Source organism: Lepidochelys kempii, unplaced genomic scaffold, assembly GCF_965140265.1.
Source record: "Lepidochelys kempii isolate rLepKem1 unplaced genomic scaffold, rLepKem1.hap2 scaffold_83, whole genome shotgun sequence".
Lineage (NCBI taxonomy): Eukaryota > Metazoa > Chordata > Testudines > Cheloniidae > Lepidochelys > Lepidochelys kempii.
In genome coordinates this window covers 433,438-446,979 of record NW_027333647.1, presented here as the reverse complement: position 1 = coordinate 446,979, position 13,542 = coordinate 433,438, and the positions used below count along the sequence as shown (strand labels likewise).

Sequence of the window (13,542 nt, the reverse complement as noted above, 5' to 3'; positions counted from 1 at the left end):
GCAGGGTTGTGAAATCTCCCATCTCCGGTCCCACCAGGATGTCACGGGGCAGCCCCAGCCCATCCCTTAGGGGTAGGTATTTGCCAACCTTTCCGCAGAGAAGGACCTGGGGATTACAGTGGATGAGAAGCTGGCAATGAGTCAGCAGGGTGGCCTTGTTGCCAAGAAGGCCAAAGGCATTTTGAGCTGCATCAGCAGGAGCGTTGCCAGCAGATGGAGGGAAGTGATTATTCCCCTCTATTCGGCACTGGTGAGGCCACATCTGGAGTACTGGGTCCAGTTTTGGGCCCCCCACTACAGAAGGGATGTGGACAAATTGGAGAGAGTCCAGCGGAGGACAACGAAAATGATTAGGGGGCTGGAGCACGTGACTTAGGAGGGGAGGCTGAGGGAACTGGGCTTCTTTCGTCTGCAGAAGAGAAGAGTGAGGGGGAATTTGATAGCAGCCTTCAACTACCTGAGGGGGGTTCCAAAGAGGATGGAGCTCGGCAGTTCTCAGTGGTGGCAGATGACAGAACGAGGAGCAATGGTCTCCAGTTGCAGTTGGGGAGGTCTAGGTTGGAGGTCGAGGGGAGGGACGGCATCCACAGGACAGCAACCGGGACCCCAGGGCAGGTCACAGCGGTGAGAGCTCAGCTGCCCGGCCCTGGGGAGCAGCTGGCCGCACGCTGCATGGTGGACGTCTCTTTTTCTTCCATCGGTGGCGGTTGCTACTTCAGGCTGATGGTGGCCAGTGAGAAGCTGGGAAGGCTGGGCTGTGCAGGCCCTGGGGCCCGCCCGCCCCTTCTGTCTGCAGTCCCACCCCTGTTCTGCCCCTTCCCCCGTGGCCCTGCCCCGGTTCCCCCCACAGTCCTGTCCCAGTCCACCCACCCCCTTGCAGCCCTCCCGCCCACGTCCCCAAGACCAGGAAAGATCTGTCCCGCCGCCAACTGGGGGTGAGAGCTCTTCCAGTCCCCGGGCCACAGCCGCAGCTGGGATCCGGGCGCTGGGGCTTCCCCCGCCACCTGGCACTTCTGCCAGGCACCGGGCTTGGGGTGCAGGGGTGCCCATTTTCCAGGGGGCCCCCAATGGGCTGAGGCTGCTGGGCACAGGCCCTGGCGGCCCATTGGCTAATCCGCCACCGCTGCACTGCGGGTAGGGGTGCAGGCTCCCCTGGCTGAGCTGCCCTGGCAGGGCAGGGCAGGTGGGGGCAGGGGGCAGGGGGCTCTGTGTGTGGACGGAGCGGGGTTTGGGTTTAAACACGGGTCAGAGCCATGTCCACAGGGAGAGGGGGAAGCCGGCTGTCTTTGAAACAGGGGAGCGTGGCTCCGAACTCGCTTGCAAAGCCACACGGTGTGACAAGAGGCTCTGGCCCCATAGGGAGCCTGGGGCTGAGCCTTGCCCAGAGCTGGGCCAAGGGCATAGCCAGGTAAAGCGGGAACTGCCGGGAGGCTGCGGGGGCCTGGCCCACTGGAAATCCCGGCCCAGGTCTCCCTTTGTCCTAGTGCCTATGGGCCCTGAGAGCCAGGGCTGGAAGGAATCCGGGACAGGCGCTCACCTTCCCAGATCTGCCCGCTGATGGAAATGCACTGGCTGGCACGGCCCTCGCACTGCAGGGTCTCCGTGCTGGAAGAACTGCTCCGACCAGGGGCAATGCAGATCGGGCACCGGCCTCCCGTCTAGACGGTGTTGATGATCGGCCCTGCAAGACCCCCAAAGAGAGGGTCGGTGGGGGTTGACGGGCAGGGCTGAGGACAGGTGCCTTCTCTACTTTGTTACCACTTATTTCTAGCACCGCAATAACTGAGATCAGGGACCTCCTTGTGCCAAGAGCTGCACAGACTCCCCAGAGCAGGGGCCCTGATTGCACTGGGCACTGCATAGATCCCCCCAGCCTGCTACTAGGGGCCCCCCATTGTGCCAGGCACTGCACGCCTCCCTCCCCTGAGATCAGGGTCCCCCCTATGGCACCAGGTGCTACACGGGACCCCACCCTTCTCCAGAAAAAAACCTTTTCCGAACCAGTTTGACACTCAGTCGGAGCCTGGGCCACTGGGAAGAAGCAGGGAGGGATGCAGAGACGTACAGACAGGAGAGAACCGGGTATTGCAGCTGTTCGTAGAGCAGGTCCGGGATTGAATCTTCACAAAGACCCCATTCCCAAAGAAGAGGGAGATATTCCTGGGCGTGGCGGAGGATACACAGGACAAGGAATAGTCTGCATTTTCCTTCGCTTCTGGTTAGAAGCAAAACAGTCACAAAAATTATTTACAGATGAAACCAGTGCCCCGAGGGCTGGTGATTCCTGGGAGCCACCTCGCCCCTTTTCCTGGCGTCCCAGGCCAGAAGGGCCCATTCCCAGCATCTACTCTGACCTGCCGCACAGCCCAGGCTGGAGAAGTCCTCCCTACATTGTGCCCGATCACGTGTATTTGATGAAAGCATCTTCCAGGAGGGCAGCCAGCCTGGCCTGGGGGATGCCGATGGATGCTGCATCCACCACATCCCTAAGGAGCTTGTTAACCACCCTCCCCAGCATGTCTCGCTAAATACTTGTCTGGCACGCATCATCATGGCATCTGAACCCTGCGTCATCTTTAATGTATTATCCTCACAGCCACCTTGTGGGATGGGCAGGGCTGTCACCCCCATTGAACAGATGGGGGAAACTGAGGCACAGATCCTCAGCAGGACCTAACTCTTTGAAGCTCTGGGCCTAAGTGGTGTGTCCCAGGTCACACAGGGCGTCTGGCAGAGAGGGGCCTGGAGCCCAGGTGTGCTAAGCCCTTGGCGCGCGTGTCCCGCCCACAGCCAGCAAACGGTCGGTGCGGAGAACGATGGTGGAAAGTCAGCGCCACCCACCCTTGACCAGTGCGTTTGCCTCCTAGACACCGAGGCAGGTGCTGTGACCAGCGGGGCAGGGCTGGGGCTGAGCACGACAGTTACTCACAGAATTTCTCCTACACTGGTAACAGGATCTGGTGAGGAGGGAAATAAAGCAGGATTTCCATTTTAATTTCTGGTGCTAGCGTCCCCCTTTTCTCGTCCGGTCCCCGAAGGCCTCGGGTTCGTGGAGGTGGCCTTGGCTGGGTTGATCTCACTCCCCCTGTTAAAGCCAGTGCCTGGGATCGGTGCTGGCAGGGGCAGGGTGCACCGGCTGGTGTCTGCAGCAGTTTGGGGCACAGAGGGATGCGACAAAGTGGGAATTGAGCTCCTATTTCTACGATGCCATGGAGTGCCTCAGTTTCCCTCTGTGCTTTGCAAGGCTGTGCAGGGCCGCCCCTCCATCCATCCCCGACACACCTGTGAGGAAGTGGAAGCGTTCTTTATGTTTCCTCTGAATAGTGTGGGGGTGCCTCAGTTTCCCCTAGGCAGTTCTTAAGTATCTAGGTGGGATAAGGATGTATGATCCTTGCAGAGCCCGAGAGGGCAGGTGTGTGCAGGGGTCTGGACACAGAGAATGGCCGACACCCTGTTTCCTGGCCACTGATGGCCTGGGCCCTTCCCCCCTGCAAGGTGAGAGCTAAAGGGTTGGAGAACAAAGGAATCAGGTGACCTCCTGGCCCGGGAAAGGGGAAAGCCCAGAGGAGGTGGGGCTGGAGGGAGTTTCAGTTTGGGGCTGGCTGGGGAGTGGAGTGAAGTGCAGATGGGGTTGTCTGGCTCACTGCCCCCCAAAATGGACCCGGCTGAGGGGTCCTGTTCTCTGCACCCACAAGCTCTGTTTTAGACCATGTTCCTGTTGTCTAATAAACCTCTGTTTTACTGGCTGGCTGAGAGTCCCGTCTGACTGTGGAGTTGGGGGACAGGACCCTCTGGCTTCCCCAGGACCCCGCCTGGGCAGACTCACTGTGGGAAGCGCACGGAGGGGCAGAGGAGGCTGAATGCTCCGAGGTCAGACCCAGGAAGGTGGAAGCCGGGCGAGCTGTGTGTCCTGCAGACAGGCTGCTCCCAGAGAGGAGACTTCCCCAGAGTCCTGCCTGGCTTCGTAGGGAGCAGGTCCAGAGCATCGCCCGGGGACTCCCTGACAACACCCATCATTCCGTCCGTCCATCCTCCTACACGTCCACCCTTCCCTCCACACACCCATCCATCCATTCCCCTACGAGGCTGTCTGTCCATCTATCCATCTGCCTTCACGCCTGTCCATCCATTCCCCTACACACCTGTCAAGGTTCCTTCCCCACTCTGAACTCTAGGGTACCGATGTGGGGACCTGCATGAAAACCTCCTAAGCTTACTTTCATCAGCTTAGGTTAAAACTTCCCCAAGGTACAAATTAATTTCATCCTTTGCCCCTAGATTTCTACTGCTACAACCAAACTTTAACTGGGTTTACTGGGAAACGTAGTTTGGACACGTCTTTCCCTCCCAAATCCTCCCAACCCTTGCACGCGACTTCCTGGGGAAGGTTTGGTAAAAATCCTCACCAATTTGCATAGGTGACCACAGACCCAAACCCTTGCATCTTAGAACAATGAAAAAGCATTGAGTTTCCTTAAAAAGAAGACTTTTAATAGAAGTAGAAAAGAATCACCTCTGTAAAATCAGGATGGCAAATACCTTACAGGGGAATTAGATTCAAAACAGAGAGAATCCCTCTAGGCAAAACCTTAAGTTACAAAAAGACACACAGACAGGAATATCCATTCTGTTCAGCACAGCTGTTTTCTCAGCCATTTAAAGAAATCATAATCTAACACATACCTAGCTAGATTACTCACTAAATTCTAAGAGTCCATTCCTGTTCTGTCCCCGGCAAAAGCATCACACAGACAGACACAGACCCTTTGTTTTTCTCCCTCCTCCCAGCTTTTGAAAGCATCTTATCTCCTCATTAGTCATTTTGGTCAGGTGCCAGCGACGTTACCTTTAGCTTCTTAACCCTTTACAGGTGAGAGGATTTTTCCTCTGGAGAGGAGGGATTATAAAGGAGTTTACCCTTCCCTTTCTATTTATGACAATAGGTGAAAGAGTTTTCCACTGGCCATGGGGGATTTTATAGCACCGGGGACAGAAAAGTGGTTCCCCTTCCCTTTATATTTATGACAGGTCCTTTCTTATGTTATTATAAAAAATACATAAGTGTCACGGCCACATTGTGACTGACAAATAGCTTCCTTTCTCAGTTCCCCCGTGTAATGATAAGATAACTCCACTGGGATATAAATATTGTTCTTACAGTTCAGTGGATAGTACATAGAGCTGCACAAACAAGTCATTGTGTCAGGAAATTTTAGCTCGTACTGACTTCACTAGTGCTTTATATCTGGCCTGTTGTAAAATGAGGCAAACATCAAGATAAGCTGATGTACCCCCTGGAAGACCTGTGTGTACCCTGGAGTACACGGACCCCTGGCTGAGAACCACAGATCTCCACTAACGCACAAGGGAATTGTCCTCAAGACACATTGCATCACCTAATCAGCCAAAGTCACATGGAGGGTTGTGAAATCTCCCGTCTCCGGGTCCACCAGGATGTCATGGGGCAGCCCCAGCCGATCCCCCAGGGGGCAGGTATTTGCCAACCTGCCGGATAAAACCACAGCCAGATGCTTCCTCGCTGTTCTGCTCACTGCAGCAAACACCCGGGCACCATGTGGGTGGCTCTGCCCCTCTGCCTGCTGTCCGCTCTCCTGGCCACAGGTGAGTCCCGTCCGTCCCCGGGCACAGGGAGCCGGGTGGTGGGGGCGGGATTTCACTTGGGGAACGTGCCGCTGTGGATGACGGATTCTGGGGTCAGGATGGAATTTGTGGGTAAAACCAGCGAGAGGAAAACCCGGGGCCATGTCCCCCGACTGAATTGGGGAGAGCAGGGATTGGAGCTTGGGACTCCCACAGCCCACGCTAGGGGCCTGGCCAGCGGGTCTGAGTCCGTCTGTCCTTCCTTCTTCTCGTTCCTCCTCCATCTCTCGCCCAAGCTTGGGGTCATCCCGATGAGGAGCAGCACCCCCGTCCACATGTCGTCCTGCCTAGAAATGTTCCCCTGCCTGTCAGCGCTGAGATTCCTGCCAGGACTCCTGGCTTCATTCCCCAGGTTTGAAAGGGGAATGGGGGTGCAACGGGTGGGGGCTGGGAGCCAGGACTTCTGGGCTCATTCCCCAGCTGTAGAAGCGGGCTGGGGTGTAGTGAGTTTGAGCAGAGATGGCTGCAAATCAGGACTCCCGGGCTCTGTCCGTGGCTGTGAAAGAGGAGTGGGATCTCGTGGGTTAGAGTGGGCTGGGAGTCAGGAGTGAGGACTTCTCAGCTGTCTTCTTGGTTTTAACCCTGAATTGAAGACATCTTTTTTCTACCTCAGTTTCCATATTTCTTTGATAGGGATAATATAACTTTGCAACCATCTAGGGGCATAGAAGGGGCGGGGAAGGTGTTCTGAGGTTTAATGGATGTTTCCACATGAAAGCTCTAAAAAAACCAAAGTGGGAAAATCTTCCTTTCTTTCTTTCTTTCTTTCTTAAAACTACCTTATGCTCACATAATGAATTTAAAGGCCCCCATGCTCTGGAGAGGAAAGAGTTGATGCTCCTGGGATCGCTGGCTGGAGATGAACAGCCATTAATCCAGGGGCTTAACAAGCGTGAATTGTATTCTGAAGAAGAGAATTGGCAGGATCAGTGATGAAAAGTGGGCTGAAGTCGAGTGTGGCTCAGCTGATGTAACTCTGAGAGGCAGAGGCCTGGAGCAGAGAGTGACGGCGGGGTGTGTGTGTGTGTGTGTGTGAGAAAGGTTCACCGCAAAGCCAGAAAGAAACCCCTCTTCAGAACAGCCGAATTCTTGTTTTTCTGTCTACACAGACGTCTGGGGTTTGTTCGCAGGCACAAGCTGCACCCCAGATAGCCATGTCAGCAGGTGAAAATGTATTCTAGCCACAGACACTCAGGCAACAAACTGACTTGTCTGTGGTTTTGAGTAAGATACAAATGACCAGCTAGCAAGATGCCTTTCCCCATCCGGAGAGTTAAATGGAACTGGGCAGAACTGCTGCAAAAGCAGGTGGCATTTCTCCAAGATCTGCCTGCCCACACGTTCAGTGAGGAGGCATTGGTGGTAACAACTCCCACAGCGCCACCTCTTGGTTGCTGGTGGTATTTCGTCCACAGGCACTGCCTGGGAGGGGTGGGGAGCCGGGGTTTGTACTGAGAAGGGATTTTTCCAACCTCCAGGGAGCGCTCTGCAATGCGAGGTGTGTGCGTCCAGAGAGCAATCGTGCTCCGGCCCCCTGCAGCCCTGCGCCCCCTGGGAAGGGACTTGCGTCACCGTCGTGGCAGAGATCAGGCTGGGTGAGTGAAAGAAGATTTCTACTAAGTGTAGACACCATTGTCCTCCTGAAGCCACGGGTCAAACCCAGGAATCCTGGCTCCCAGCCCCTCCCCCTACTCTAACCAATAGTCTCCGCTCCTCTCCAGGAGCAGGGACTGCTCAGTCTGGAATGATAATGTCATTGACAGGGGATGGGATGAGATGGGGTATTGCAGTGGGTGGCTGTGGGGCCTGGATCAGACAGAAGAGAGGATTTTATCACGGGGGGTGGGGAGATGAGATTAGTTGGGGGTGGGGTGGATGGAACAAAAGGGGAGGATGGAGCAGCTGGGGGTCCATTGGGGAGTTCATAGGTGATGCTCTATTTCTCTTCCACAGAGAGATCCTCCATGTCCTACACGGGTAAATCGTGCCTGGAGCCCAAGAACTGTGAGCCTGGCCCCTTCTCGCTGACCTACCCACACAATGTCACCGTGCGGGCGAACATCGCCTGCTGTGACACCGACGGCTGCAACGCCGGGGCCATCCCAGGTGTGTGTCTGCTGCAAACCTAGAGCCCTGCTCTGGCCACACCTGCCTGGAGAGAACCCAGGAGTCCTGGCTGCCAGCCCAATGCCCCCATCCCTAACCACTAGACCCCACTCCCTTCCCCGAGATGGGATTGAGCCCAATGTGTGGTGACTCCCCACCCTTGGCTGACTATGTGTGTCTGACTGTTCTCAGTGCCAACTGTGAGCTCCGTCCCCAACGGCCGTCAGTGCCCGTCGATCCTCACAGTGGGGCCATATCACTGGAACGAGAAGGATGTCTTGGCCTGCACCGGCACCGAGGACCATTGTGTTGTGGAATCTGGGATATTTTTTTTTGGTAAGTCCTCCAGATGCGGGCGGGGTCTGAACACAGAGCACGAGGTGGAGCCCAGGTGTCCCGGCTCAGTCCCAGACCCCCTTGCTCTGACCCACTAGACTCCACTCCCCTGGCAGAGTTGCAGAGAGAACCCAGGAGTCCTACTTGCCGAGATGCCAAAGGAGCACCCAAGGAGGATAAGGCCACTGCGGAGAAACTAAATGAATTCTCTGCATCAGTCTTCACGGCTGAGGCTGGGAGGGAGATTCCCAAATCGGAGCCATTCTGTTTTGGTGACAAATCTGAGGAACTGTCCCAGATTGAGGAGACATTACAGGAGTTTTTGCAACAAATTGATAAATTAAACAGTAATAAGTCACCAGGACCAGATGGGATTCGCCCAAGAGTTCGGAAGGAACTCAAATTTCAAATTACAGAATGACTAACTGTGGTTTGTAACCTACTTTTTAAATCAGCTTCTGTTCCAGCTGGCTGGAGGATGGCTGATGACACGCCAATTTCTAAAAAGGGCTCCAGAGGTGATCCCGGCAGCTGCAGGCCAATAAGTCCGACTTCAGTACTGGGCAAACTAATTGAAACTATAGGAAAGAAGAGAACTGTCAGACACACAGATGAACATAATTTGTTGGGGAAGGGTCAACATGGTTTCGGTAAAGGGAAATCACGCCTCACCAATCCACTAGAATTGTCTGAAGGGGTCAACAAGCGTGTGGACAAGGGGGATCCCATGGATATAGTGTACTTAGATTTTCAGAAAGCGTCCCTCACCAAAGGCTCTTAAGCAAAGTGAGCTGTCATGCGATAAAATCCTCTCATCGCTCAAAAAGAAAAGGAGGACTTGTGGCACCTTAGAGACTAACCAATTTATTTGAGCCTGAGCTTTCGTGAGCTACAGGTCACTTCATCGGATGCATACCGTGGAAACTGCAGCAGACTTTATATACACACAGAGAATATGAAACAATACCTCCTCCCACCCCACTGTCCTGCTGGTAATAGCTTATCTAAAGTGATCATCAAGTTGGGCCATTTCCAGCACAAATCCAGGTTTTCTCGCCCTCCACCCCCCCACACAAATTCACTCTCCTGCTGGTGATAGGCCATCCAAAGTGACAACTCTCCACACAATGAATGTCACGGCTAACCTGGTGGCTGAACTTTGTGACTTTGTCCTTACCCATAACTATTTTACTTTTGGGGACAATGTATACCTTCAGATCAGCGGCACTGCTGTGGGTACCCGCATGGCCCCACAGTATGCCAACTTTTTTATGGCTGACTTAGAACAACACTTCCTCAGCTCTCGTCCCCTAAAGCCCCTACTCTACTTGCGCTATATTGATGACATCTTCATCATCTGGACCCATGGAAAAGAAGCCCTTGAGGAATTCCACCATGATTTCAACAATTTCCATCCCACCATCAACCTCAGCCTGGTCCAGTCCACACAAGAGATCCACTTCCTGGACACTACAGTGCTCATAAACAACGGTCACATAAACACCACCCTATACCGGAAACCTACTGACCACTATTCCTACCTGCATGCCTCCAGCTTTCACCCTGACCACACCACACGATCCATCATCTACAGCCAGGCTCTGCGATACAACCGCATTTGCTCCAACCCCTCAGACAGAGACAAACACCTACAAGATTTCTGTCAAGCTTTCTTACAACTACAATACCCACCTGCGGAAGTGAAGAAACAGATTGATAGAGCCAGAAGAGTTCCCAGAAGTCACCTACTACAGGACAGGCCTAACAAAGAAAATAACAGAACGCCTGCACATCCACCAATGTGATCTATGCCATCATGTGCCAGCAATGCCCCTCTGCCATGTACCTTGGTCAAACTGGACAGTCTCTACGTAAAAGAATAAATGGACACAAATCAGATGTCAAGAATTATAAGATTCATAAACCAGTCGGAGAACACTTCAATCTCTCTGGTCATGCAATCACAGACATGAAGGTCACTATCTTAAAACAAAAAAACTTCAAATCCAGACTCCAGCGAGAAACTGCTGAATTGGAATTCATTTGCAAATTGGATACTATTAATTTAGACTTAAATAGAGACTGGGAGTGGCTAAGTCATTATGCAAGGTAGCCTATTTCCCCTTGTTTTTTCCTACCCCCCCTCCCCCCAGATGTTCTGGTTTAACTTGGATTTAAACTTTGAGAGTGGTCAGTTTGGATGAGCTATTGCCAGCAGGAGAGTGAGTTTGTGTGTGTATGGAGGTGGGGGGGGGGGTGAGAAGGCCTGGATTTGTGCTGGGGGTGGCCCACCTTGATTATCATGCGCATTGTGGGGAGAGTGGTCACTTTGGATGAGTTATTACCAGCGGGATAGTGAGTTTGTGTGTGGGGTTTTTGGGAGGGGGTGGGGGCGTGAGAGAACCTGGATTTGTGCAGGAAATGGCCCAACTTGATTGTCATGCACATTGTGTGGAGAGTTGTCACTTTGGATGGCCTATCACCAGCAGGAGAGTGAATTTGTGTGGGGGGTGGAGGGTGAGAAAACCTGGATTTGTGCTGGAAATGGCCCAACTTTCTGATCACTTTAGATAAGCTATTACCAGCAGGACAGTGGGGTGGGAGGAGGTTTTGTTTCATATTCTCTGTGTGTATATAAAGTCTGCTGCAGTTTCCACGGTATGCATCCGATGCAGTGAGCTGTAGCTCACGAAAGCTCATGCTCAAATAAATTGGTTAATCTCTAAGGTGCCACAAGTCCTCCTTTTCTTTTTGCGAATACAGACTAACACAGCTGTTACTCTGAAACCTGTCTCATGGCTCAGTAACTGGTTAAAAGATAGGGAAAAAAGGGTAGGAAGAAATGGTCAGTTTTCAGAAGGGAGAGAGGTAAATAGTGGGAGTCCCCCAGGGATCTGCACTGGGCCCAGTGCTATTCACCAAATTCCGAAATGTTCTGGAAAAAAGGTAAATAGTGAGGTGGCAAAATTTGCAGAAGATACAAACCTACTCAAGATAGTGAAGTCCAAAGCAGACTGTGAAGAGGTACTAAAGGGTCTCTCAGAACTGGATGACTGGGCAACAAAATGGCAGAGGAAATTCAGTGTTGATAAATGCAAAGTAATGCACATGGGCAAACGTAATCCCAAGTAGACATACACAATAATGGGTCAAATTTACCACTCAAGAAAGATCTTGGAGTCACTGTGGAGAGTTCTCTGAAATCATCCACTCCATGTGCAGTGGCCGTCAAAAAAGCAAACAAATGCTGGGAATCATTCATAAAGGGACAGAGAATAGGACAGAGATCTAACCCCAAAGATCGTGTTGCCTCAATATAAATCCATGGGACGCCCACAGCTTGAACACTGCGGACGGATGTGGTCGCCCTGTCTCAAAAAAGATCTATTGGAATTGGAAAGGCTTCAGAAAATGCCAACCAAAATGATGAGGGGGATGGAATGGCTGCCATATGAGGAGAGATTAATAAGAGTGGGACTCTTCAGCTTGGAAATGAAACGGCTAAGGGGGGATATGATCGAGGTCTAAAGAAGGTTGAAGCGTGTGGAGGAAGTAAAGAAGGAAGTGTTATTTACTCCTCCTAACATAAGAACGAGGGGTCACCACAGGCAGCAGGTATAAAACAAACCAAAGGAAGTACTGCTTCACACAACGCACAAGAAACCTGTGGAACTCATTGCCGGGGGAAGTTGTGAAGGCGCAGACTATAACAGGGTTCAAACAGGAACTAGAGAAGTTCCTGGAGGACAGGTCCATCTGCGGCTATTAGCCAGGATGGGCAGGGAAGGTGGCCCTAGCCTCTGTTTGCCAGAAGCTGGGAATGGGCGACAGGGGATGGATCACTGGATGATTCCCTGCTCTGTTCATTCCCTCTGGGGCACCTGGCATTGGCCAGAGGATACTGGGCTAGATGGACCTTTGGGGTGACCCAGGAGGGCCGTTCCTCTTCTGTTCTCATGTTGTTCCAGGCTCCCTGCTCTGAGCACTAGACCCCAGTCTGCCTGCAGAGCCGGGTGCAGTCCTGCTGGGAGGGGAGTGTGTGAGAGACCTCATGAGGGTCGCGGGGGGGGGGAATTGGGAACCCCCGATCACGTCTCTCCCCCTGTCCAGGTCACATCAAAATGAGGAATACTGCGGCTGGATGTGGCTCCCCTGGCGCCTGCGTGAAGAGAGTGTTGGTGAAGAAATACGCCCAGGGCGTGCCGGAGATCCTGAGCCACGCCAAGTGCTTCCCAGCTCCCAGGGCCAGCGGAGGCATCGGGGAGCCCTGAGCCCCGGCCTGGCATCCTTCCCTTCTGCTGCGTGCCGGGCTGCAGTGAACCTCCCTTCAGCAGCAACTGGCTGCTGCTTCTCTTTGGGGGAGATTGCGGATTCCTTTTGTGCATTGGCTGAATAAAGCGAGTTGTGGGGAAAGTACCCCCCTAGCTCCTTGTCCCCTGACCGTCCCGTACCGGCTCCCCCCCCCAACCCCTGTCTGTACACAAGTGATGCTGGCAGGAAGAGAACCCGGGAGTCCTGACTCCCAGTACCACACCCTGTAACCCACCAGACCCCACTCCCTTCTGAAAGACAGGGATAGAGCCCAGGAGTCCTGGCTCCCAAGCCCCCTGCTCTAACCACTGGACCCCTCTCCCCTTGCAGGGCCAGGGAATGGAACCCAGGAGTCCTGCCTGGACCCCCTCCCGGAAGGCAAGGCCCATGGCTGGGGGAAAGGCACCGGCTGGCTGAGCTCCCCTGGGGAAGGAGGGCTGTGGGAAGGAGAGGCCGTGGCTCACCCAGCTGTCCAGGTGGGCGGGAACACCCTGGAGGGGAGAAATGTCCTTCTAGGTTGATTTTGAAGGGCTCAGTTCGTCCCGCTCTCTGGAGCGGCTCCACTGGGAGTGCCGGGCTCAGGGAAGGTGTCAGGAAACAGGGCAGATCCCCCCAACCGGTGGTGCTCTGTGAGCAGATTTCACCCAGCGTGAACTCCTGGATCGCTGCCCCCGTCTGACCCCGGAGTCACAGCCAGTCCCCTCAGAGACTCTCAGACAAGCCGGACTTTGTGAGGAAAGGTCACGTACACCCCAAACCAGCCCACCCAGGTTGTTCCCAGCCCCAGGAGACCGGTCACTTACCCCAGAGCCACGGGACCCCAGATCCTCCACCAAAGGCAACGCTGGCAGCCAGGTCTGTAGGAATCTCGCTAAAGGTTCGTGAGCTAAGGAAAGGGAATGAGGGTCACGAGGGGTTAAAGGCGGTAAAATTCATGCCCAGATGAGTCGCATTCTGTAATTCCAGACGGTGGCGGTGATGGAAGAACCTGCCATTCTCCCAAGTCTTTTCAGGTGCCCCCAGACCGTCTCCGGGGATCCCTGCTTTGCATCTGGTTCTGGTCCCTGTAAGAGTCCAGCCAGCCCAGCGAGGCAGGATCCTTCCCTGAATCCATCCCTTACAGCTTCT

The 13,542-nt window shown here is 53.8% G+C and overlaps 1 protein-coding gene across 1 annotated transcript; it reads left to right on the top strand.

Moving 5' to 3' along the window:
* The first annotated feature begins 5,528 nt into the window (after positions 1-5,528).
* LOC140904833 (phospholipase A2 inhibitor and Ly6/PLAUR domain-containing protein-like) lies at positions 5,529-12,374 on the top strand. Its single transcript, XM_073327160.1, has 5 exons — positions 5,529-5,622; positions 7,140-7,256; positions 7,615-7,767; positions 7,960-8,103; positions 12,214-12,374. Exons 1-5 carry the CDS (start codon positions 5,529-5,531, stop codon positions 12,372-12,374), a joined length of 669 nt encoding a protein of 222 aa, XP_073183261.1.
* Positions 12,375-13,542: the final 1,168 nt, after the last annotated feature.

Coding starts and splice junctions, on each gene's coding strand:
- LOC140904833 (XM_073327160.1), top strand. CDS start 5,529: ATGCTTCCTCGCTGTTCTGCTCACTGCAGCAAACACCCGGGCACCATG. Junction 7,257..7,614: donor CGTGGCAGAGATCAGGCTGG/GTGAGTGAAAGA, acceptor TCTCTTCCACAG/AGAGATCCTCCATGTCCTAC. Junction 8,104..12,213: donor ATCTGGGATATTTTTTTTTG/GTAAGTCCTCCA, acceptor CCCCCTGTCCAG/GTCACATCAAAATGAGGAAT.